The sequence below is a fragment of the Apteryx rowi genome, unplaced genomic scaffold (genome assembly GCF_003343035.1).
Source record: "Apteryx rowi isolate R43461 unplaced genomic scaffold, aptRow1 scaffold_247, whole genome shotgun sequence".
NCBI classification, from domain to species: domain Eukaryota; kingdom Metazoa; phylum Chordata; class Aves; order Apterygiformes; family Apterygidae; genus Apteryx; species Apteryx rowi.
In genome coordinates this window covers 447,206-466,855 of record NW_020448830.1, presented here as the reverse complement: position 1 = coordinate 466,855, position 19,650 = coordinate 447,206, and the positions used below count along the sequence as shown (strand labels likewise).

The following is a 19,650-nucleotide window of genomic DNA, read 5'->3' as shown; positions in this document are numbered from 1 at the left end:
TTTATAATTGTATATATTGCTATACATTTTATATGTGCATGTGTCTATCTCTGCACAGCTCAGTGCAGATAGCAGTCCTCCCAGTCACACAAACATCCTCCTGGCAAACACACGCTTCGCTACTTTTTTAATATTAACATATGACTGTTGGGTGACTGTTTCTCTCCCAGAAGGAGCTCTGGGGAACCAGGTGGTTGAGACAGGAATATTTGCTGACTCAAGGGCTCCACCAGGAGGGAAACCAGCCCCGCTCAGCCGCTCGGCCGTGCAGGGCTGGAGGGAGACGCTCTGCTCGCAAGCGGTGGGAGGCTGGGGGGTGCCTGGCAGGGGGGCCAGAGAGGCAGTTTAATAACATTCAGAGACGAAGAAGAAAAACGCGGCAGGATCAGATTCGTGCACTATCAGCTGCTGGGGTACAGCTGCAGTTCAAAGTGTGCTGCCATGCACCGCACATCTTAACCCACTGTAAAAAATCCCACCAATCCAGCAATACAAACTAGGGGCTGTCAAGAAGAGTTTACCGAAAGCTTCCTAATTGCTGTGTCTTTTGCTTTCTTTTCTTTCCCGGCAAGAGCCAGGGCCAGTTGCTGCCTCTCTGAGCGCCGTGTCCTTGCATGTGGCGGGCAGCTGAGCAGAGAGCAGGGCTGGATGCAGAGCGTGCCCTCAGCTTTTATTCAGTGCTTGTGGCTGATGCTCATCAGTATCAGCTTTGCTAAGACCCAAATTTCTCCGCTGGAATGAAAATAGTGGGAGCTACAAGGGCAGGTTTGGATTTAGTCTCCTGGCTCAAGACTTGCATGGTACAAACAGCAGCACCCAAACCCGCCACCCTCAGCTCCCTTCACAAAACCCAGAGAAGAGTGTCTGCTTGTCTGCCCACTGCGCACAGGTTCTTCAGGATGAGGCGAACCCTTGCAGAAGAACCTCCTTTCTCCTGCTATAGCAGGGATCTGCACTGTGAGCTCAGACATAAGCATCCACGTCCCATCCAAAGCACTCGCCGCCTGGAGCTGAGCCCGCACATAGATGGGACACGTCACAGCGTGTGCCCCGCACCCGGCACTTTTTGCAAGCGTAGCAGCCACTGCGTAAGATACACAAAGCCAAACCCAGGTAGCATGAAATAGGTGCCTTCAGGCCTGCCAGCCTCAACAGTGCTCTCTGGGTGACACCTGCTTTCTGCCCCAGAGCTTAGCTGTAAAGGTATTTGTCCCTGCCAAGAGCTGAGCAGCTCTAGATGCATAAAGCAGCAGAGCAGAAGTACACAGGCTCAGAGAGGCCTTTCTGCAACTTGTACTGAGGCGATTTAGGAATTCATGCTCCTTTACGGGCTGCTTTTCCAGTTGCTGCAGCTCACAGGCTAGCACGTTAGCCTATCCTGCAGGTGATCTCCCTTCTTACCCCACCCAGGGCGGCCACAGCCGAGGAGCAGATGCCCAGCCCTGGGGGCTGAGCCACCCACTGCTGCGCACTGATGCACCAAGGGCACCCAGCCCCACAGCTGGCACCCTCGGAGAGGGAAACGCTTGCAGGGAGGTTATGCAAGTGCCGGGGAAGACAGCAGTCCAGGCAGGCCCCACAGAAAGGAGCTGGTTTGGGGCACACAGCAATACCTCAGGGGGACTGGAGGATGCTGCACAACTCTGCTGCCAGCCCACGTGCCAAGAGGAATGGCTCAGGTGCCACAAAGGCTATTTAACCTGCCCCTCCATCATGGGATGGAGTCTGCAGCTTCCCTCGGGCACCTCTCACATCTGACAAGGGGCCACACTAGCATTTCCTCTCACGTCTCCTATGGGTTAGTGAGGTCCCTGCACAGGAGTGGCTGCTTTTACACGCTTTTTTATGCTACCTGCCAAGTTCACCCTGCCAGCTCCCACAGGCACCTTCAGCCTGCACCCCAGCAGGTCTCCGCAGGCCCCAGCAGACAGGAGCTGCCCCAGGGCCTCGCTGTGCCCAGCCTCTGCCAGTAGTCAGGAAAGGCTTGTGGCGGGGCTGTGGGCATGAGGTAGCCCTCATACATACCAATTTACAGCTCCTGGCCTCCTAGAAAAGATCACAACTTCAGCCATCTCTGTCACAGAAAACAAGGACACTTTAACCCCAAATAACAAGCTTTCCAGGCCACTAACCAGGGCAAGGAGTACCAGCACACCCAGGAGAGGTGAAGGGGTAGCTCCTCTCCAGTCCCAGCTACTCAACAGCACCCAGTGACACTACAGCTCTGGGGTGTTTCTTCTTTGAATCCAAAGGGCCTCCCCCAAGAGTTTCTCCTTGACCCAGAAAATTCTAAAGCAAAATTTTATTTCAGTTCCCAACTGCAAACCCCATTCCCCAGAAGAAGAAACATCAAGTGGAGAGCACAAGTGGAGTGCAAGACAGTGTGGAGCACGAGGACCTTTCTCCCACAACCCAAAAGCTATAAACACCAAGCTACTCTGGCATGGCCTAATTTTATTTTAGATTCCACAATAAAGCACAGAACTAGCAAACAAAGGTATTTTCCTCTCCATGTTCAAGTTTTATTGAAACTATATAAATATTTTAAACACAAATAGGGGAATGGGGTTGTAACCACACTTTGGTATCTCATACACATTTAGAGAACCTGAGCACATTCAAATATGAAACTTTTACATATTTTGCATACTTTCATCTTAAGTCGCAACACAAAAAAATGCTTTTAGAGACTATAAACAGGTTCCATTTCTCCAACAGACCCGTTTACAACATTTTTATTTCTCCCATATCAACACAGTATTTGCAAAAGGCGCTGGGTTGTCTCTCTGGAGTCTGTAGTTCTTTTGCAACTGCAGGATGTTATTGAGTGACGCCAGTTCCAGCTTTTTCTTGTATTCTTCAGGTCCCCCTTTGCCTCCTAAGTACTTTATGGCAACTGAGGCAGGCTGTTCTCTAAAAAAAGAGCTGCCCTGTTTTCATGCTCATTAAGAAATCATGATCTTTTGCTGAGACCAAACAAAAAGCAAGGACCAGTTTTGCTGCTTATTTTTACCCCAGGGACAACTGTTCACTAGGAACCATGCTAATGCGATGGACCTATTTGATGGAATTCAGACAGCCTGGGCCATGGCTCATCTGAGCTGGCAAGGAAATATGACTTGTATCATCCCATCACAGATAATCCTGAACTGCCAGCTCATTTTATGCCAGGCAGACTGAAAGCAGCACAAGATGTTTGGAACAAAAGGAAAGTCACTTAATAAAAGCTCTACATGAAGTGCTGGATATTATGAAAAAATGCTTGGCTTAATAAAGCAGAACCCCTTGTCTAGCTCATGTACACTTTTTTCACCTTTTTTTTGGGGGGGGGGGAAGTGAGCATATCTAATTGCAAATAATCCACCTACAAGTGAGTACTATCTTTTTCATCCCAAGTATCACTACAGCGTATTAGCCATTCTTCAGCTGCTTCATTCTCTGTGTGTGTTATCAGGAAATTAAAAAAGTTTTCAAGCACTGGAACACACCGAAAACCATACAGCAGTCATCTGTAAAATGCTGATAATCCATACTCCTTTGAGATTTGTTTTTAAAAGGGTTTAACACCTTACACCAAAAGCTCTTCTGCRACATTTCAATGGTTCACATTAAACATGCAATTCTGAAAGTACCTCAATACATTATGGGGTTTTCTTACAGCTCAGGTTGTATGCTTGTAGTACCTCAAGAGATAATCCCCGGGAATGATATGCCTCCTTACACCATCAAGGCTCAGGTGAAACTGAGAAGGGGAGAATATCAAATCACCCAGCACAATGGGGAGAGCAAAGCCAACACCCGGAGCCGGCTGTTCCAGTTTCCGATGCTGACTGCAACTCAGCCCAGCCACAGGCTGCTTAATAAGGCACTTGTTAAGAGAAGCAGGGAAAAGCAGGCTGCACAAGTGAAACTATAGGATGTGGTTTTTCTCCGTTATTTACAGGCTTGCCTTTCCAAGGGCCATTCAAGGTACACTGACCTGCTTAATAACAGCTGTAAATCAAATATGAATGATTTTTGTCTTAAACTTCTACCAGTAGGGATCAGGTTGGCAATCAGAGTGAAAACTGCTTCAGACAGAACCCAGTTTAATGGGGATATCAAATTGTATCCTTGGGCTTAATAAGATTTTATAGCTCATAGCCTATTAACATCTTTCCACATTCACTTATTACTCTTTCTGCAGCAGGACAAAAGGGAAAAGTATTTACTCTAGGTTAAATCTATAAACATGAAAATACAAACCACGAAAATAATTTATAGCAACATATATACATAGAGTGATATCTCATCTGGTTTTCAGATTAAAATACCATAATATGAGGCAAATACATAGCTTGCTTTCTTAAAACACTAATGTAGTCTTAAAAAAGTAGTAGTAGCCAGGTCATTTTCTAAAGACAGCAATCACAGCAGATGTATCAAGGGAATCTTAAAAAGGCCATCCTTTTAAAAAGTCATATAAATTTTTAAAAAATGACCTTTTTTTTTTTTTTTAAATGACACAGAGCAAAATGTGTTTACTCTGCAGAGAAAGACCATGAAAAGCCAGGAGAAAAATCCCAGTAGACTAATTCCAGGAGAGGAAGTAGAGACAACTTCACAGCAGAAAATAAGATGGGGAAAGGGAAACTGTCGCCCTTTCTTTGTCAAGGTATCAAAAGTCTGCATCCAGGGTGAAAACATTGTCCATTGTTTCTGCCATAACAGCAAAACGTTGATATTCTGAAACCCGCTTCTCAAAGAAATTTGTTTTTCCTTCCAGAGAAATATTCTCCATGAAATCAAAAGGATTTTCTGCATGAAAGACCTGGGGAAGATACACACTATTACACTGGTGATTCTGAAAAGGCAACTTTAAAAAAAATACTAATCAAACTGTTGCAAACTAGATCACCCCTAGTTGTAATATGCTGTAGAATTTATGGGCATCTACCTAAGCAAATTCAGTACTGTCACTTCCCAGGAGTTTGGTCCATGGTCAAGTTCACTCATGCAAGGTGCTTATTAGCCTTCTAGGACTGCAGCTCTTGAGAAGAGCAAAAGTTTCCCATTACAAACCTGCACAGCAGCTGAAGGGAAACAATGGCCTAAATTGTTTTTGCTCTTTTAAATAACGAAGCACATATATTAATGCTATGGTTTCAGCTGTCACTCACAGAAAGTGCAAGTGCTAAATGTGACCTGGTCCCAGGCACATTAAAAGACTGCTTTGTGCTGACAGCTCTTCTGGGCTGCTCTAGTAGGCCAGCATTTCTGGCAATTTCATCTCTTACCTTTGAGAACCCAAGCTCCATAAGTAACCGGTCTGCAACAAATTCAATATATTGTTTCATCAAAGTGCAATTCATTCCAATCAGACCTACAGGTAATGCCTCTGTTAGAAACTCCTAGAAGTTAAAACACAGATGACATTTAGAGAAATGAAATTTAAGAGTGGGAAAAGGAGAGAAGATACCTCTCCTTCACAGTAACGCAATTTGTGATACTCCAGGCTCCCCAGGCAGTTGCCTGAACAAATAACTAGCATCACTGAACTCAACAAGTGTCTCCTGTTCTGTTTCAGCAGTTGCTTGTATCTTGCTTTATTTTTAGTAGGTTTTTCAGAAAAAGGCACAAGAATTTTCATTAGTGACTTAAAAAAAAAAAAAAATTCCCAAGCTTCAGTGAAAGGTTTACCTCTTAGTCAATAGAGCCTAGAGATCTTACCACTGGGAACAGAAATAGACCCAAAAATCTCCAGTTTTCCTTGGCTTTCAGCCATTATAGAATGACAAATCAGAGGGAATAGTGATGTATTAGCGCTGAACCAAGTCTTGTACATGTTTAGGCACTGATGCAACACCTGTCAGTGTTGTGCAGCAAAGCTGGGGTATTCGTCATCATTGCAGGAGTAAGATGACAACGGGCAGGAAGTAAGCTACGATTGTAAAAAACACTCAGCAGTGCAGAAACTTGTAGTTAAAGATTGTTAGCACTTCATGTGAAAGGACTTGATAGTAATTTCAAAAAAAGTCAGAACACAGCGCTGTACATTTGGCCAGAACAAGCCCTGTGCTCTCATGGAGGACAAACAGGTATGTGTATACTAGTAGGAAGAGACAGGGATCCTGGAAGGACAGAGGTTAACAAATTCTTCTCCTTTCTTCCTTTTGTCATTAAAGAGGAAACCCAGCTGCCTGCTTCAGCTTCTCAGTTACTTGACAACTGCATCAGAAAGTCTCTGCCTTTTATTCTTACAGCTAAGGAAGAGGGAAAAGATGGTAGAATGCATCAGAGACCCAGGCCTAAGCCAGGTATTAAATATGGAAAATTCCAAAAGTTCAAAGTTAATTTGTTTTTTTATTGTTGCGCATAAAATTCCTCCTGTGTTGCCCATAGCCCTGTCCTGGCAAGGCTTACCTGCTCAATTTCAACTGCGTTTACAATGATCTCACGGACCCTCTCTTCTGATGGTCGGTTCACCAAATAGTGAAACATTAGACAAGCAAAATCACAGTGTAGACCCTGAAATATCAGAGACCCCCCCCCCCAAAAAAAATTAGTTTTTCCCACCTCCACGTAGTGTTCTTATTTTAAGGCAGCCTCATTTAGGTTTAAGCTTCCTAGTCTCCTGCTTCATGACAGTCCTAATGTTACTGCATGCAGCAGACCCATAAGGGCACTCATCATTTACTATCCAATTAGTAACATCTGAAATCCAGTATATCTGTGCCAAAACAACTACCAGCATGCATTTTTCTCCAATTCATTCACGTAAATATTTTAAGAACTGCTCTGCTGTAAAGGATTTTATGCAGAACCCTGCTGGGTTTCTGCCTCCCATCAGGGAGCTTTTGCAGAAAAACTCCTGCATCAGGACCTGCAAAAGCATCTGTCAGTTAACGTAAGTTGTTTACATGCTCTCAGCTTTGAGATACTTACATAGAAATATTTGTTTTAAATTCTTTTTACTAGCATTTCTTTCCCTGCTTCTCCTCCCAGCATTTTCAAAAAGGTCAGTTCTGATTAGAGTAACCAAACCCAAGACTAACAAATCATCTCTCCACACAATGTGCAGTTATTGTGAAGAATTTGCTACCACAACATTCATAAGTTTGTAATATTTAAGACTACAGTGCCTCAACCCAATGCACCAAACTCAGGTCTCTACATTTCACCCAGCTATCCTGCACGGAGCCCAACAAATTACATTCATTCTCAAGATTTCCAGAAAAGCCTCCAGCCAAGATACAACAACATGAGGGCACAATCAGTCCATCAGGGTCTGAGGATGATTATCAGACTGCAGCTCTAAGACATGTCTCAATTTCTAGCTGAGCTTGCCTGGCTACAGCTTCCAGCCTCTGGCTTCAGCCATACCTCCCTCTGCCAGACTACAGAGCACTGTGGTACCCTGTGTCTCCTTTTTACTACAGTATGGTGATTAAAGCATATGAGTACCACAAGAGCACATTCAGAGCAAAAACCAGACAGAAGGATTTAGCAGACTAGGGGCAAAGAGACAATCCAGTGTTATCATTAATAACAGTTAAAACAAAGAAGCAAAAGCTTTTTCAGAAAGGCTATGAAATCCTCATGCTTCAGGTTGTAAAACAGCCTGAAACAAAGTAGGGTGGGAAATACCCTCCCTCTAGGAACTGTATTAACTGCCCGCTGCAGGGCTTCCCGCCATCTCCTCTGGGCAATGGCACCAGCAAGATCCAGGACGCGACTGGCTGCCAGACCAGTGCAGCCTGCTCACTGGTGCTCCCAGCAGCTTTGAACGTTTAAGAATCAGAGGCTACACTGACTCAAAGAAAAGGCTGGGGACAGAGTCTGCAGCTCAATAATATACTGAGGATTCATCATTTATCTATTTAGGTGCATCAGAATATAGCTCACCATGTAGTTTTCTATTGAAGTTTTTTTTTTTCTCTTTGCCTTTCTAGCAGTATTCCCTGGTTTTCAATGCAGCTGCTTTGTGCAACATGTCTTACTCCTCATAATTAATAGCTATGCATTTGGAATTATGCCACTGGAGCTCAAAAAAGTCTTTTGGTGCTGGACACTACAGAGAAGTACGGTTACATTGCTGTGGAGAGGATTTTACATCTCATTCATCTGCAAGTCATCTTTCTAACAAGGAAGTACTTTCCCACTTGAATGGATCAGCTCATAATGACTCACAGAAAAAGAAGACATAAGAAAGGTCAAGGCTGAAGGATTGTTTGGTTTTATTTTCCAGTCATAACACATTCTTCAATAAATGCCTTTTATTTAAAGGCATCTTGTAAGATGTCTCCTTGCAAATCAGTTTATCTAAGCCATGGAGATTACTTCCATTATGATAAAGCTCTTTATTCTTTTAGACCAACTATGGTCTACAGTTCAACCATCAACATGTTTATACTGCAAATACAACTGGTCTTTCAGCTTTTTCAGTGCTGACAGTGCCATAAATTGTACGGTGCCTTATAGACATGCCCCAGCCATAAGGAACTGCTGCCAGTTGGCAGACAGCAGTCCAGGAAGCAGCGAGAAGAAAGCACAAGGCTTGCCACATTAAGTGTACTGGCATGTGGCCCCTTTGACAGACACATCACATCTTAAGCTAAAAACCTCTCCCCTCTAATGCAGGCCTGTAGCAGCTTCAACCCATGAGATCCCAGAACAGTAATGTAAGAACATGGAGGGGAATAAGATCTGCTGCTTCTTCAGCAACACGCCTGCAGCTGGCCGGCCAATGCAGAAGGTCATCTGCAAGCCCTGGGGCCCATAACCAGAGGGAGACAGGGACTGGGACAAGGAGGTCGCTTCAACCTGACTGAAGTAGTTAAGCCAGAACCAGGTTCAGAGTCACAAGCAAGCCAGGACCTTGCCAAAGCAAGTCCATGCTGCAGTCAGAGGCTGTGCAATTGCCAACCCAGGCTTCATGCAGCCAGGCCACTGCCTCCCTTCATGCACAAGAATACAAGTGGGGAAGCATACGTTCCCTCCATTCATTCCACCTTTTTGATCACATTATGAATTTGGGCATGGCTGATCTTTATATTTCTTCCCTTTAAATACATGTATTTCTGCTGAGGGACACAGAGCACCTAGGCTCTAAGTTCATTAGTAATGAACTCAGTTTTTTCCCAAGTCTGTTTCTTTCCCCTTTTAAAACATTTTCTGGGAATAGCCTACTCCTTCACAGGACTCCAATCCTCCTACAAGTCAGTAGTTGCAGTTCCTCTGTCAGGTTGCAGAAACAGGATCAGGCACTGCTCTGTGGAAACTAAATCTCTTCTCTGGGCTGCCTAAGAGGTGATGTTAAAGCCCCTCCAGCAGGCTAACTGYGGGAGAAGTACTAGGGAGCTCAGCTTGCAGTTCTCTGGCAGGGTAACCAGACCTCTCTCCCATCAGGGCAGTGAACCTTCCCTGGAAAACCCTGCTACTGACACTGGTTATCAGAGAACCTACCGAGACTCCTGCAATCTCCTTGCCCTTCAGTACTGCCAATGTTGTAAGAGCTCTGTCCTACCTAAGAAACATACCCCTAGGCACTGTCGGATTCTCTTTTTCACTGGTTCCTGCCCCACCACTACTTCTGCACCCACTCACCTGCTTTGTCCCCCTTCCGGCCTGTCAGCTTCCCTCCCACCCTGCCCACCAACAGAGGTGGGCTGTTCTGCCAGTACTGTGGGATCTTTACGAAAAAATTCCACCCTTCTACTGGAAGCTTGCTCCCTCCCCAGACAATATGTAGGACATGACAAATTACCTCATCTCTGCTAATAAGTTCATTAGAGAAAGTCAATCCAGGCATCAGGCCCCTCTTCTTCAGCCAGAATATAGCAGCAAAGGAACCCGAAAAGAAGATTCCTTCAACTGCAGCAAAGGCAACCACCCTCTCACCTGTTTAATGTAATACATTTGCAGTTAGGCGCAAAACAGTATATTGCTGGTTACCAAAATGCACCATTTGCATCAGACAGACCAATACTGGAGGAGCGGTAACCCCACTGCGGCACCAGGTGCCATATCTGACCACATCTTTCAGCAGATCCCAAGGCACACAGGGCCTACACATGCAACAGCACTTAACCACACACACACACACACACACACACACACACGGCAGAACAGAAGAACCAGGGCACCCACTGAAACAGCCACAAAAAGGTCAGAAGGGAAAGAGCATAATGGTCCAAAGTGGCTAAGGCATTTGTACTCCCATATCTTTCTCCTAAAAGATGGGAAAATGGCTGTGTAATTAACATACAAAAAGGAAAGCCAACTTCCTATAAAGCAGAAAAAACACCTTAACTTCTGCTCCTTGGGAGCCTTCAATAAAAGCATTTTCTTATAAGAGTGGAAGAACATGGAACATAATTCACCAAGACACACAAATAGTTATTTGTGTTGTTAACCCACCTTTCATTCAAGAAAATCACAGCATTATTGATCCCAGTCTCCTCTGAAGTTTTTTCCTGTTTTCCTACATGAATGTATTTCTTTAGACTACAAGATCATCTGACTGCTTGGTGAAGACATGTCATTCCATATACACTATTTTAAACAACTCCAGAAGATCCCTAGGTATATTCCAAAGTGAAGGGCTTTTGCATTAAGTGCCGGTGCCTCTTCCCCATGAGATTTGCACAGATTCTTCTGTTTGTTTAAAAATAAATAAATAAACATCCTCAAAAACCAGATGTCACACGAGATGCAAACGCCATCTGCTGGCTCATCTGAAGAAAGCTCAAGTTAGGAGAAAAACATGAAGAGCAATGGTAGCTTCTGTGATATTTTTAAGTTTATAAGGAAATAATTTATGTTAAAACACTAAAAATCTCCTAGGTCACATTTGGAGACAAGGGGTAGAAGACTGCTCATAAAACAGATGATGAATGAAACGCAGTCTTGACTGACATTTCATCTGACTAGCTATCGCACAAATGCGTTATGCTGAAACAAAATCTCTCATCAGCAGCATCAATCCAAGTGCAATTCGGGATCTCTGTGCATGCTGAGAGTCCACAAAACAAGTACAGAAATCGAACAATCGGCATAAGAAATCAGCCAAAGCTAGAGAAATGCTGCTGCAGGCCAGGAACCCTATTTAGAAAGAAACTCCAAGCAAGCAAGCCAGCCAGCCACCTCCACATATCTCATATTCCATAAATGTAAGACCTTGGCCCTAAGAACATCTTAAATATGGGAAACCTTCTCAATAAGATGGAAAAACAGAAGAGCAGAAATGTACTTTGAAAGAAGAAAAATTTGGATAGGATGCAGAATGTTTGAGGAAACAAAAGACATTGTTTTTTGAGTTAAGAAACATTCTGATTCCTCATGCACCCCATGCTGATGGGAGCTTAATGGAGGAGATGAAGAGGAGACTTTGCACACAGCAGGCAAAGCCAAATTGGGGGGAAGGCTCCAGGACAGGAGAATATATGACTACAAAGGAAACCCATTCAAACAAGTGCTGTGAACAACAGATGCTGAGAAAGAGTGATATTCAAATGTATTTTGTTAGTCTGCCTGAATCCCTCCATCTCCTACACATTCGCTAAGCATACAGGATATTTGGTTTAGGAAATCCACCACAGTCTGTCCATTATTCATTTCAACTACAACATATCTTTTAGAGTTAGCATTGTAAGCTGGATGCAGAATGCCAGAAAGGATGTCCTGTACCAGGCTGACGGAAGCTGAACCCGCGTGGCAGCTCCGAGATGAGATACGATACTGGAAACATGGTCCCAAGAGCAAGCCAGAAACACTGCAAACAGCTAATTCTTGGATTTTGCCTGGGCTCAATCATGCTGTTGCAAAAAAAGACTAATGTCACACAGGTTTTGTCTATGAGAACATGGAATAAGTCACCCATTTCAGGCTGGACTTGTAAGACTTCAGCCATCCAGTTTTGAATACTAGAGTACAAGATAGGAACCAACCACAAAAGAGAATCAGAAGTCTAAGAAACAAGACCTACAAGCAAAGATTGAAAGAGCTAGGGTGGTTTGGTATGAAGAAAAAAAGATAGAGGAACCCACAAGTACTTTTCAAGCTGTGATTCCAGTGGGCAACACCATTACTATATTGCTTAATCTGAAGATTAAATCATATRTGCTCACCAGAAGTTATTTCTAGTCCTTTAATTAAATCCAGAGACCCACAAAGCCACTGCATCACCTCTGAAAAATTTTGTTTCACTTTCCAGGGCTGCAGCTCACTCCCAGAAGATGAGTTTGTGGCACGTGCAACAGAAACAACTTTTAAGAGGCTACTCACCAAAAGTAGATTCTCTGTCTTCAATCCACTTCAGAGCCCAGTCTGCTTTCTTCTTGACACAAGGCATTGTTTCAATAGCATTAAATAAAAAATCCCTATAAAAGGAAACAAAGAAAAGATCAAAATAATCATGCAAAAGTGATTTATCTGTTTTGGATGTCTCTACAGGCTCCAACAGGCAGCGGAACCCACCATGCTAGGCTCTGAACTAAATCAGATAACAAACAGTCCCTACCCCAAAGGGCGTATGATCTCTGGTAAAAGAGGACACAGGGAAGCATATGTGCAGAAAGGGGAAGGGACTTAGCAAGGTCTCAGAGGAGGTAAGATGCAGAAACAGGAAGCAAATTCAGGCCTCCTACCTATCCAAGAAGTGTTCATCCACCAGGCCATGCTGCCTCTCAGAGTTCAGCCCAGACGGCTGCTAGTCCCTGCTCAAGAAGCTAAACCTCATCTTTCCCAATTCCATAAAAATGTCCATCTTTCTTTTTTCCACAAAAGGAATCGGACACAATTCCCACAAGCGCAGACTCTGTTCCCAATGCTAAATACCTGAAAGAAAAGCTTGCAACTCTCCCACTAGCCTTGTGTCTTGGGGTTGCAGGACAAGACTTCACCACACAAGATGCCACCCTGGGAAACCAAGCTCTGCCTGACCATCACCATAGTGGAGTTTCTGAGGGGAAGTCCTTCTTTTCAAATGTATTATCACTTGGACTAGGCAGCTCTCCAGGTGACAAAGGTGATGGGTCTCTCCAAARAACTCAGGACTTTAAAATAACTAGTTCAAGTTGTACAGAAAAGCACCAACAATAAAAAAAATAGAAGGAAGCAATACATTGGTTAGCATACATTACAAACCCCAGTCGGGTAAAGAGCACCAAATTCACAGAGGCAGATCCTTTGCTGATGTGAGTGCAGGCACCTCAGGAGCACAGTAACCACAGGGCTTGTCTAATCTTTAACAACATTTCGCATAGTCTGCATTTCCCATGATCAAAACTCTATACAAATATTAACTAACCTTCTCAGCACTCCCACGGAAGTTCGTTGGTCAGTAATACTTCTCTCCACTTTGGGGATCAGGGAGGCAGACCTAGAAAGCTTTAACCAACTGTCCCCAACTCCAACACTATGTCAATGTGAAACAGAAAGCAGCTGCTTCTGCCCAACCACTGTGCCCCTGGACTAGACAACATTTCCTATGGGTCTGTAGCACATGCAGAGAATTACCTTTTCTCAGGATCTTTGATGTAAGTGTCTATAAGCAAGCTGTACATCTCCGAGTGAATGTTCTCAATAAGGATCTGAAAGCCATAGAAACAACGAGCTTCTGGGATCTGCACCTCCTGACTAAAACGTGCCACCTACCAAAAACAAAGAGTATGCCAATGAGTACAGTAATACTGATCCTGCATAACAGTACTCTCAAGCCTAATAGGAGAGACAACTGATCTTTACCATGGAGAAAGGACGGGGACATTTCAGCCCTATTTTATTAACAACTATGTCAAGAAGTTAGGTGTGATGCAGAAGAAATTAAAGAAAGCAAGCTGGAAGTAAATATATCTGCTATGCATACTGCAAAAAAAGTGCAGTGAAGCATGACAGCACACATACACAGGAGGGGAACAGCAAAATACTGCAGCAGTAAAAACTTCACATTGAACAAAGCCTCAGACTCATTATTGAAAGAAATAAACCATATGACAAAGACATGTTCATGAAATATATACACACTATGACACATTCTATGTGTTCTAGATGCTGAAGATCTAAAATGAGTATTTCCACTCAGATATCAGCAGTAATCTGAGGTGAGACATTCTGCATCCCAGAACTGATTTCAGCAGAAAGGAGAGATTTCCCCAGCACTTTAGTAGCACCCACTTGTAGCCCAGAAAGATTCCAGGGGCCATTTAATGAGGGCAAAAGAGGTTTTGCCAAAACAAAGAATGCTGAGCAGGACACAGCTCAATTTCCCTTCTACTTCTGCTGTAGCACAATTACATGAAGAAGCGTGGAGTTTAATTAATTAATTGAGAAATGGAGATCAACACTGTCAGTCAGAAGGCTGGACTTAAAAAACTGTGTCCAAGAATAACATAATTTGGAGTCTTGCTGACCACAGTTGACCTACTTTAATTCAGACATTCGCCCCAGCAAAACAAGCTGCTTATTTCCCTTGGCAAAGGTGAGATGATGGGAAGAAAGAACACACATTCAGTAACAAAGTTATGGCACTGATATGAGATAACCAAAATGAAAAGATGCTAGCTAATAAAATGAGTAAGCATTTAGGCTCTCTGCAAAGCTTTCTCACCAGGTTTTCATTTACAATTCCATCACTGGCTGCAAAAAAGGCCAGAACATGAGAGATAAAGTATTTTTCATCTGCTTTTAGCTTGTTCCAGTGTGGCAGGTCCTTTGATAAGTCAACCTAATGAAAAGAAAAAGAAAAACATTACTGTCCTTTTAGGTTTGTAATTTTGTAAGAGCAAAAACAGCATAGTCAAACCACTGAGGCAGGATTTTGGAGTCCTCTGTCAAATCTTTACACATAAAGAATTTCAATACATGTAAAATGTGCAATAGACACTGCAGTATCTCTGTTTCTGCAACTGTAACATCATGCAATTGCTTTGCAGCTTACACCGCTCTCTCCACAAACAGGGGTGAATCTTCTGAAATACATACCAAACATAAAACCTTTTAGGGTTCCAATCCAAGAAGGCCTAAAACTTCAGCAATGATATTTCTACTGAAAAAGAGAATTTAATTTATTTTTACATAGCAGCTTTCAGCATTTGGGGAAATAATTTGGAATTAAAAGAAAGTATTAATTTTTGAATTATAAATAAATCAGATTTTCAAAAAAAACATTAATATCTCATTGGCATGAGTATGAACATGCATCAATAAGTAGAGCTCACTCCGAGACACTTCAGCTTTCTACTTGCAATGAATGTTGATATTGCAAGAAACAGATACCCAGGTGTGCCAAAAGATGCACTGAGGGCATTTCTGCCTGCGACAGGTGTTCACCTTCCATCCCTCCTAAGAACGGCATTGGGCAAATGCTGTATAACTGCTCTCCTCTAGAAGACTGAGTTGCAGCCACAGTAAGAAAACCACAACTTCCTCAGCATAGGCCTTTTTTGTTTATTTGTTTGTTTTGAACTACAGCACCAGTTAAGTAGGGCCAGATGTAAAAATATAAACAGACCTAAAAAAAATGTTTATATGTACATATTTTATATACATGTATAGGTGTTTACATATATAAGTATATATAATGCATATCTATGTAAACATGTATGTATAAAGACTTTTAGGTCTATCTGTAGTTTTCAGAAATACTATATATATTCATACTATATAATATACATTGTATACACACATATGTCTGTGTATATGGTGTATATACATACATATACACACATTATATATGACACACATTTAATATATACACACACACACAAACACACTCCTATTAACTTTTCAGTTCAGCTGGGAATGTGCTGACAGACGGTAGGACAGTATGAGAAGGAACCACTAATACAGTAAAAGAGCAATGTTAATCAAGCAGGAATTTAAATGCTTCTTACAGCTTAAATTAACTTCTAGTAACACAGGACAAATTTCCCAGGCAGGGAATGGAATAACACTTCTACAGACAAACTCGTTTCATCCCAGTATGCTTTCTGGCCTATTTGGTGTCTGTGGTGATTCCAGCTCATCCCTCAGCAATTGGAGGTCACTGCTCACAGGAGAGCGAAGACCACTGAAGCTCCAAGCTGAACACCCTGCTCACCTGCAGGGAACCGCTGTAGCTCAGCACAGCATTGAGAAGCCTCCGTGCTGCACCTGCAGCTAGCTAAGACAGCTCTCCTCAGGTCTGGCTAACCAGAGACCTCAGGGAAAACAAGTGTCTTAACATACAGTTTGCATTATAATAAAGGGACAAGCATCTAACCAGGGTGCTCTGGAGTAAATTGGATGCATTTCTAGCCCGTGTCCCCAACTAGCCTCCTCTTTCTGGAAAATAAGTACCTAATATTTAAGAACAGCATTCTCATAAAATCACCCAGAACATTTTCTATGGGCAAGGAGGTAGCTGCACTCTGAGAATCAAAAAACTGAGGTTCAGAGAACATAGCACTGTCTGTGTGCGCATGTGTGTACATGCATGTGTGTGTATACACACATATATACATATACACACACAAATACAGATCCCCACATCCGATTTAGACTCCTTCTATAGTCAAAAAGGAGGTTCTCTTGAATGCAGTTTCACATCAGCCTAAACCAGTCACCAAAACAGGTCAGCTAAATCACCCTGTGGCAGCACCTTTCTTTCCACTGACTATGAAGGGAGCCTTCCTCAGGTGCAGACACCTGATGTTCAATAAAATTAATTCCACCCAAGGTTACAAAACACAAACCAGCAGCAAAGCCAAGAATGAAATGCCAGGATCCCTGTCGAAGAGCCACCCCACTGTTCCCAGAGCTCACCTCTTCTGCTGTCCAAAAAGAGGCTTGAGCTTGTTTATACATTTTCCATATGTCTGGGTACTGGATGGGGAAGATGACAAATCGATGGGGATTCTTCCTGAGAAGAGGCTCTTCATTAGGTTTCAAACCATTTTCAAGGGCACCCGGAGAGGAGTTCTGCAGACAGAGCACAGTTTTGGTTAAGGGCACCACTACTGCCTTCCTTCAGCTTCCCCACACCATGATGGTAGGGCCTAAAAGCCATACTTGCCACGAAGACACTCACCTGCCCCCCACGGGGGGCCATGTTACCCTCTCCTGAAGCACCTGCCCCTTGGCCCTCCATCCGCGCTCTCTGCGGCCGGGAGCACTGCCTTTCTGCTTGGCGCTATCTAGCACAATTTAAACAAACTGTCCTCCTGCCAGGTGCCAGGAAGTGTGTGATACTCAGTGCAAAAGAGAAAGTCTTTCTGCGGTAGGAGGAGGAAATCACAACCGAACTCACACAGCTCAGGGAGCAGACAGCAAACACCGCGGTAGTGTATACTGCGGGAACACGTGCAAGGTCACCTACCACCAGCTGCCAGCCCATATCTATCCACAGTTCACCTCCAAGGCTGCCTCAGATTAATTTGGTTGTTACATCAAAGCTTTTGGATCCATACGGACTTTTTTTTTTTTTTTTTTTTTTAAGATTGTCATTTGGATCACAGCTATCAGTCCTGTTTGATACAGGAACAGCCCTACCTCCTAGCAGGTCTCTTTGCCTTAAGGTTCACATAGACAATACAGCGATTTACTCTGCCCTAAGGTGTCCCACATGACACGAGGCAGAGCACAGCCTGCACATTCGGTACCTTTCTGAAGTCTGTCCAGCTGTTATCCTCCTTCCCCAAAATGCTGCCCCAAAGCGAGGTGTTTCTCCTTCCAAATGCAGGCAGCACTAAGCCCCTGCACCTGGAGCCACGCATCCCCAGGAGGAAGCACAGCCCCCAGCACACACGCTCGCTCCCCAGCAACTCCTGGGCACAACACTCCTTCAGAGACCTACGAGCCCAGTAGACCTGGGGAAGGTCGACATGTAGGAGATACACCAGGGAACAGCAGCAAGAACAGGGCCATCGGCTCCTGCAATCAGTGCCAGACAGCATCCATGCGAGACGTGCCACCAAATGCCTGTTGAAGATAGATGTGGTGATGAGCTGTCAGGAACAGCACGCTGCAACCTCTCCAAAAATTGCTGTTGACCTCACAGTTATCAAAAGCTTAATCAGCAGGACACCTTGCTGGGTCACTTCTGAGATCCTACTGACAATGCTGTAGAGGATAACTGACAATAAATGTTACACAATGTTTATTGATTGATAATAAAAATAAGTAATATTAATAATTAATATTAATATGCTCTGTTGAACACCACAACAGGGCAAGACCTTTGCAGAGGAAAAGAATAGTGCTGGCAGAGCTGGCATAGTGATACAGCTCACATGATGCATGCAAGGACCCTCAAGATGTGAGGAAGGATAAGCTCTTCTGCACCCCAGTAAGAGAGTGCAGGTGTATCCCAGAACTCCCAAAGGCTTCAGATCAGCCCTGCATAGTATGGGCTTCGTTAGTAATGAAACAGGGTTTTCTTTACCAGGAAGGCCACCTGCAATCTAGGGCAAGACAACTTCAGCCTGAATGGCAGATGAGGAGTGTAACATCTGGTGGTTCTGCCCACCAGAGAGGAGGAAAACAGGACTAATATTTGTCTAGGGCAAGCCTGGTTCAAAGGCAGAGTGGGCACATACATGTTATAGGTATAGCAAGTCATTGCTTAAGGAGGAAAAAAATAAGGTTTCTTAGGCTAGTATTTAATACAGTACATCCCAGTTTCCATAAGCTTGAGTAAGGCTGAACCTCAAAGTCTGGGAAGACCCTATGGGTTTCTCTGCAGAAGACAGCCTTTTGACCTGCACATTTCAGGCTGAGCTTTGCAGAGTCTTATCCAGGAGGAGAAATCAAAAGGAGCTCAGATGCCTCCTGGGGGCAGAACTCTTCAGGTCCACCAGRGTCACAAGACAGGCCGGTCTGATAACACCAAGGCTTTCCATATATCACAACTCCTACGGGTGGGCAGGAAGAAGAGCTGACTTGCCTAAACTGAAGCCTCTTCCATCCTGCCCTGCAAATTCCCAGTTCATCCTGGCAAGCAAGGGCTCAGGCAAACTCAGGTGAACCTTGGTGACAGGACTCCCAACAGAGCAAGAAAAGCCTGTGATGACACATGAAAAATGGACTCCAAAAATCACTCTACGTATAGCAAATTGCAGGTGATTTTCAAGCTCCTATACCCCTAAAACACATGACAGGCAGCCCAGTTTTCTGCTCCCAGAGCAGTGGCTGGGGATCTGAACAGCACCCGGTGCCTCGGACCACTGAGCTGCATGGTATCTCCATGTCTTATACGTTGTGTGGTGTCTATTTAGAGAGCAAACTCCTCATAGCTAGGATGGCTTTAATCAGTACTTGTACCATGGCAGGACAGGAGCCAGGCCTACTTTGAGGCTGCTGGGCCCTGCTGAACTAACAACAGATTGTGACCTCCTCATGACTGAGCAGGAAAGCAGGAGCCAAACACAGCCAAGCTCCAAATCCTGGATGACTGTATTTATTTATTACCCTTATTTTTTTTTCCAGTACTCTCTGCAGTCACAAAACGATAAACAGCACAGCCCCCTCAAGTCACAACACTCACCTCTCACGCTTTTCTTTCCCACAAGCGCCTCACCACGTCTAAGTTTGAGAAGGAGGGGAACAGCGCTCTCGGAAGCGGAATGAAACGCCAGGTTTGCTCGGGGCGCGCGGGAGCCCCGCGGCCGGCACCGCGCAGCGCCGGCGCCGCGC

General features: G+C 44.1%; 1 protein-coding gene across 6 annotated transcripts in view; it reads right to left on the bottom strand.

The window, feature by feature from the left end:
• Positions 1-19,632, bottom strand: part of RRM2B (ribonucleotide reductase regulatory TP53 inducible subunit M2B) — a 28,460-nt gene extending 8,828 nt beyond the window's left edge. The window contains exons 1-10 of one of the 6 annotated variants that reach the window (XM_026066739.1): positions 19,502-19,632; positions 17,619-17,937; positions 16,783-16,938; positions 14,588-14,704; positions 13,498-13,631; positions 12,265-12,359; positions 9,746-9,879; positions 6,403-6,507; positions 5,277-5,390; positions 2,499-4,810 (exon numbers count right to left, since the gene is read on the bottom strand). In XM_026066739.1, coding sequence (XP_025922524.1) covers positions 4,658-4,810; positions 5,277-5,390; positions 6,403-6,507; positions 9,746-9,879; positions 12,265-12,359; positions 13,498-13,631; positions 14,588-14,704; positions 16,783-16,938; positions 17,619-17,912 — 1,302 coding nt within the window. In that variant the 5' untranslated portion in view covers positions 17,913-17,937; positions 19,502-19,632 and the 3' untranslated portion in view covers positions 2,499-4,657. The other 5 variants (XM_026066743.1, XM_026066738.1, XM_026066741.1 and 2 more) reach the window with 5 other exon arrangements.
• Positions 19,633-19,650: the final 18 nt, after the last annotated feature.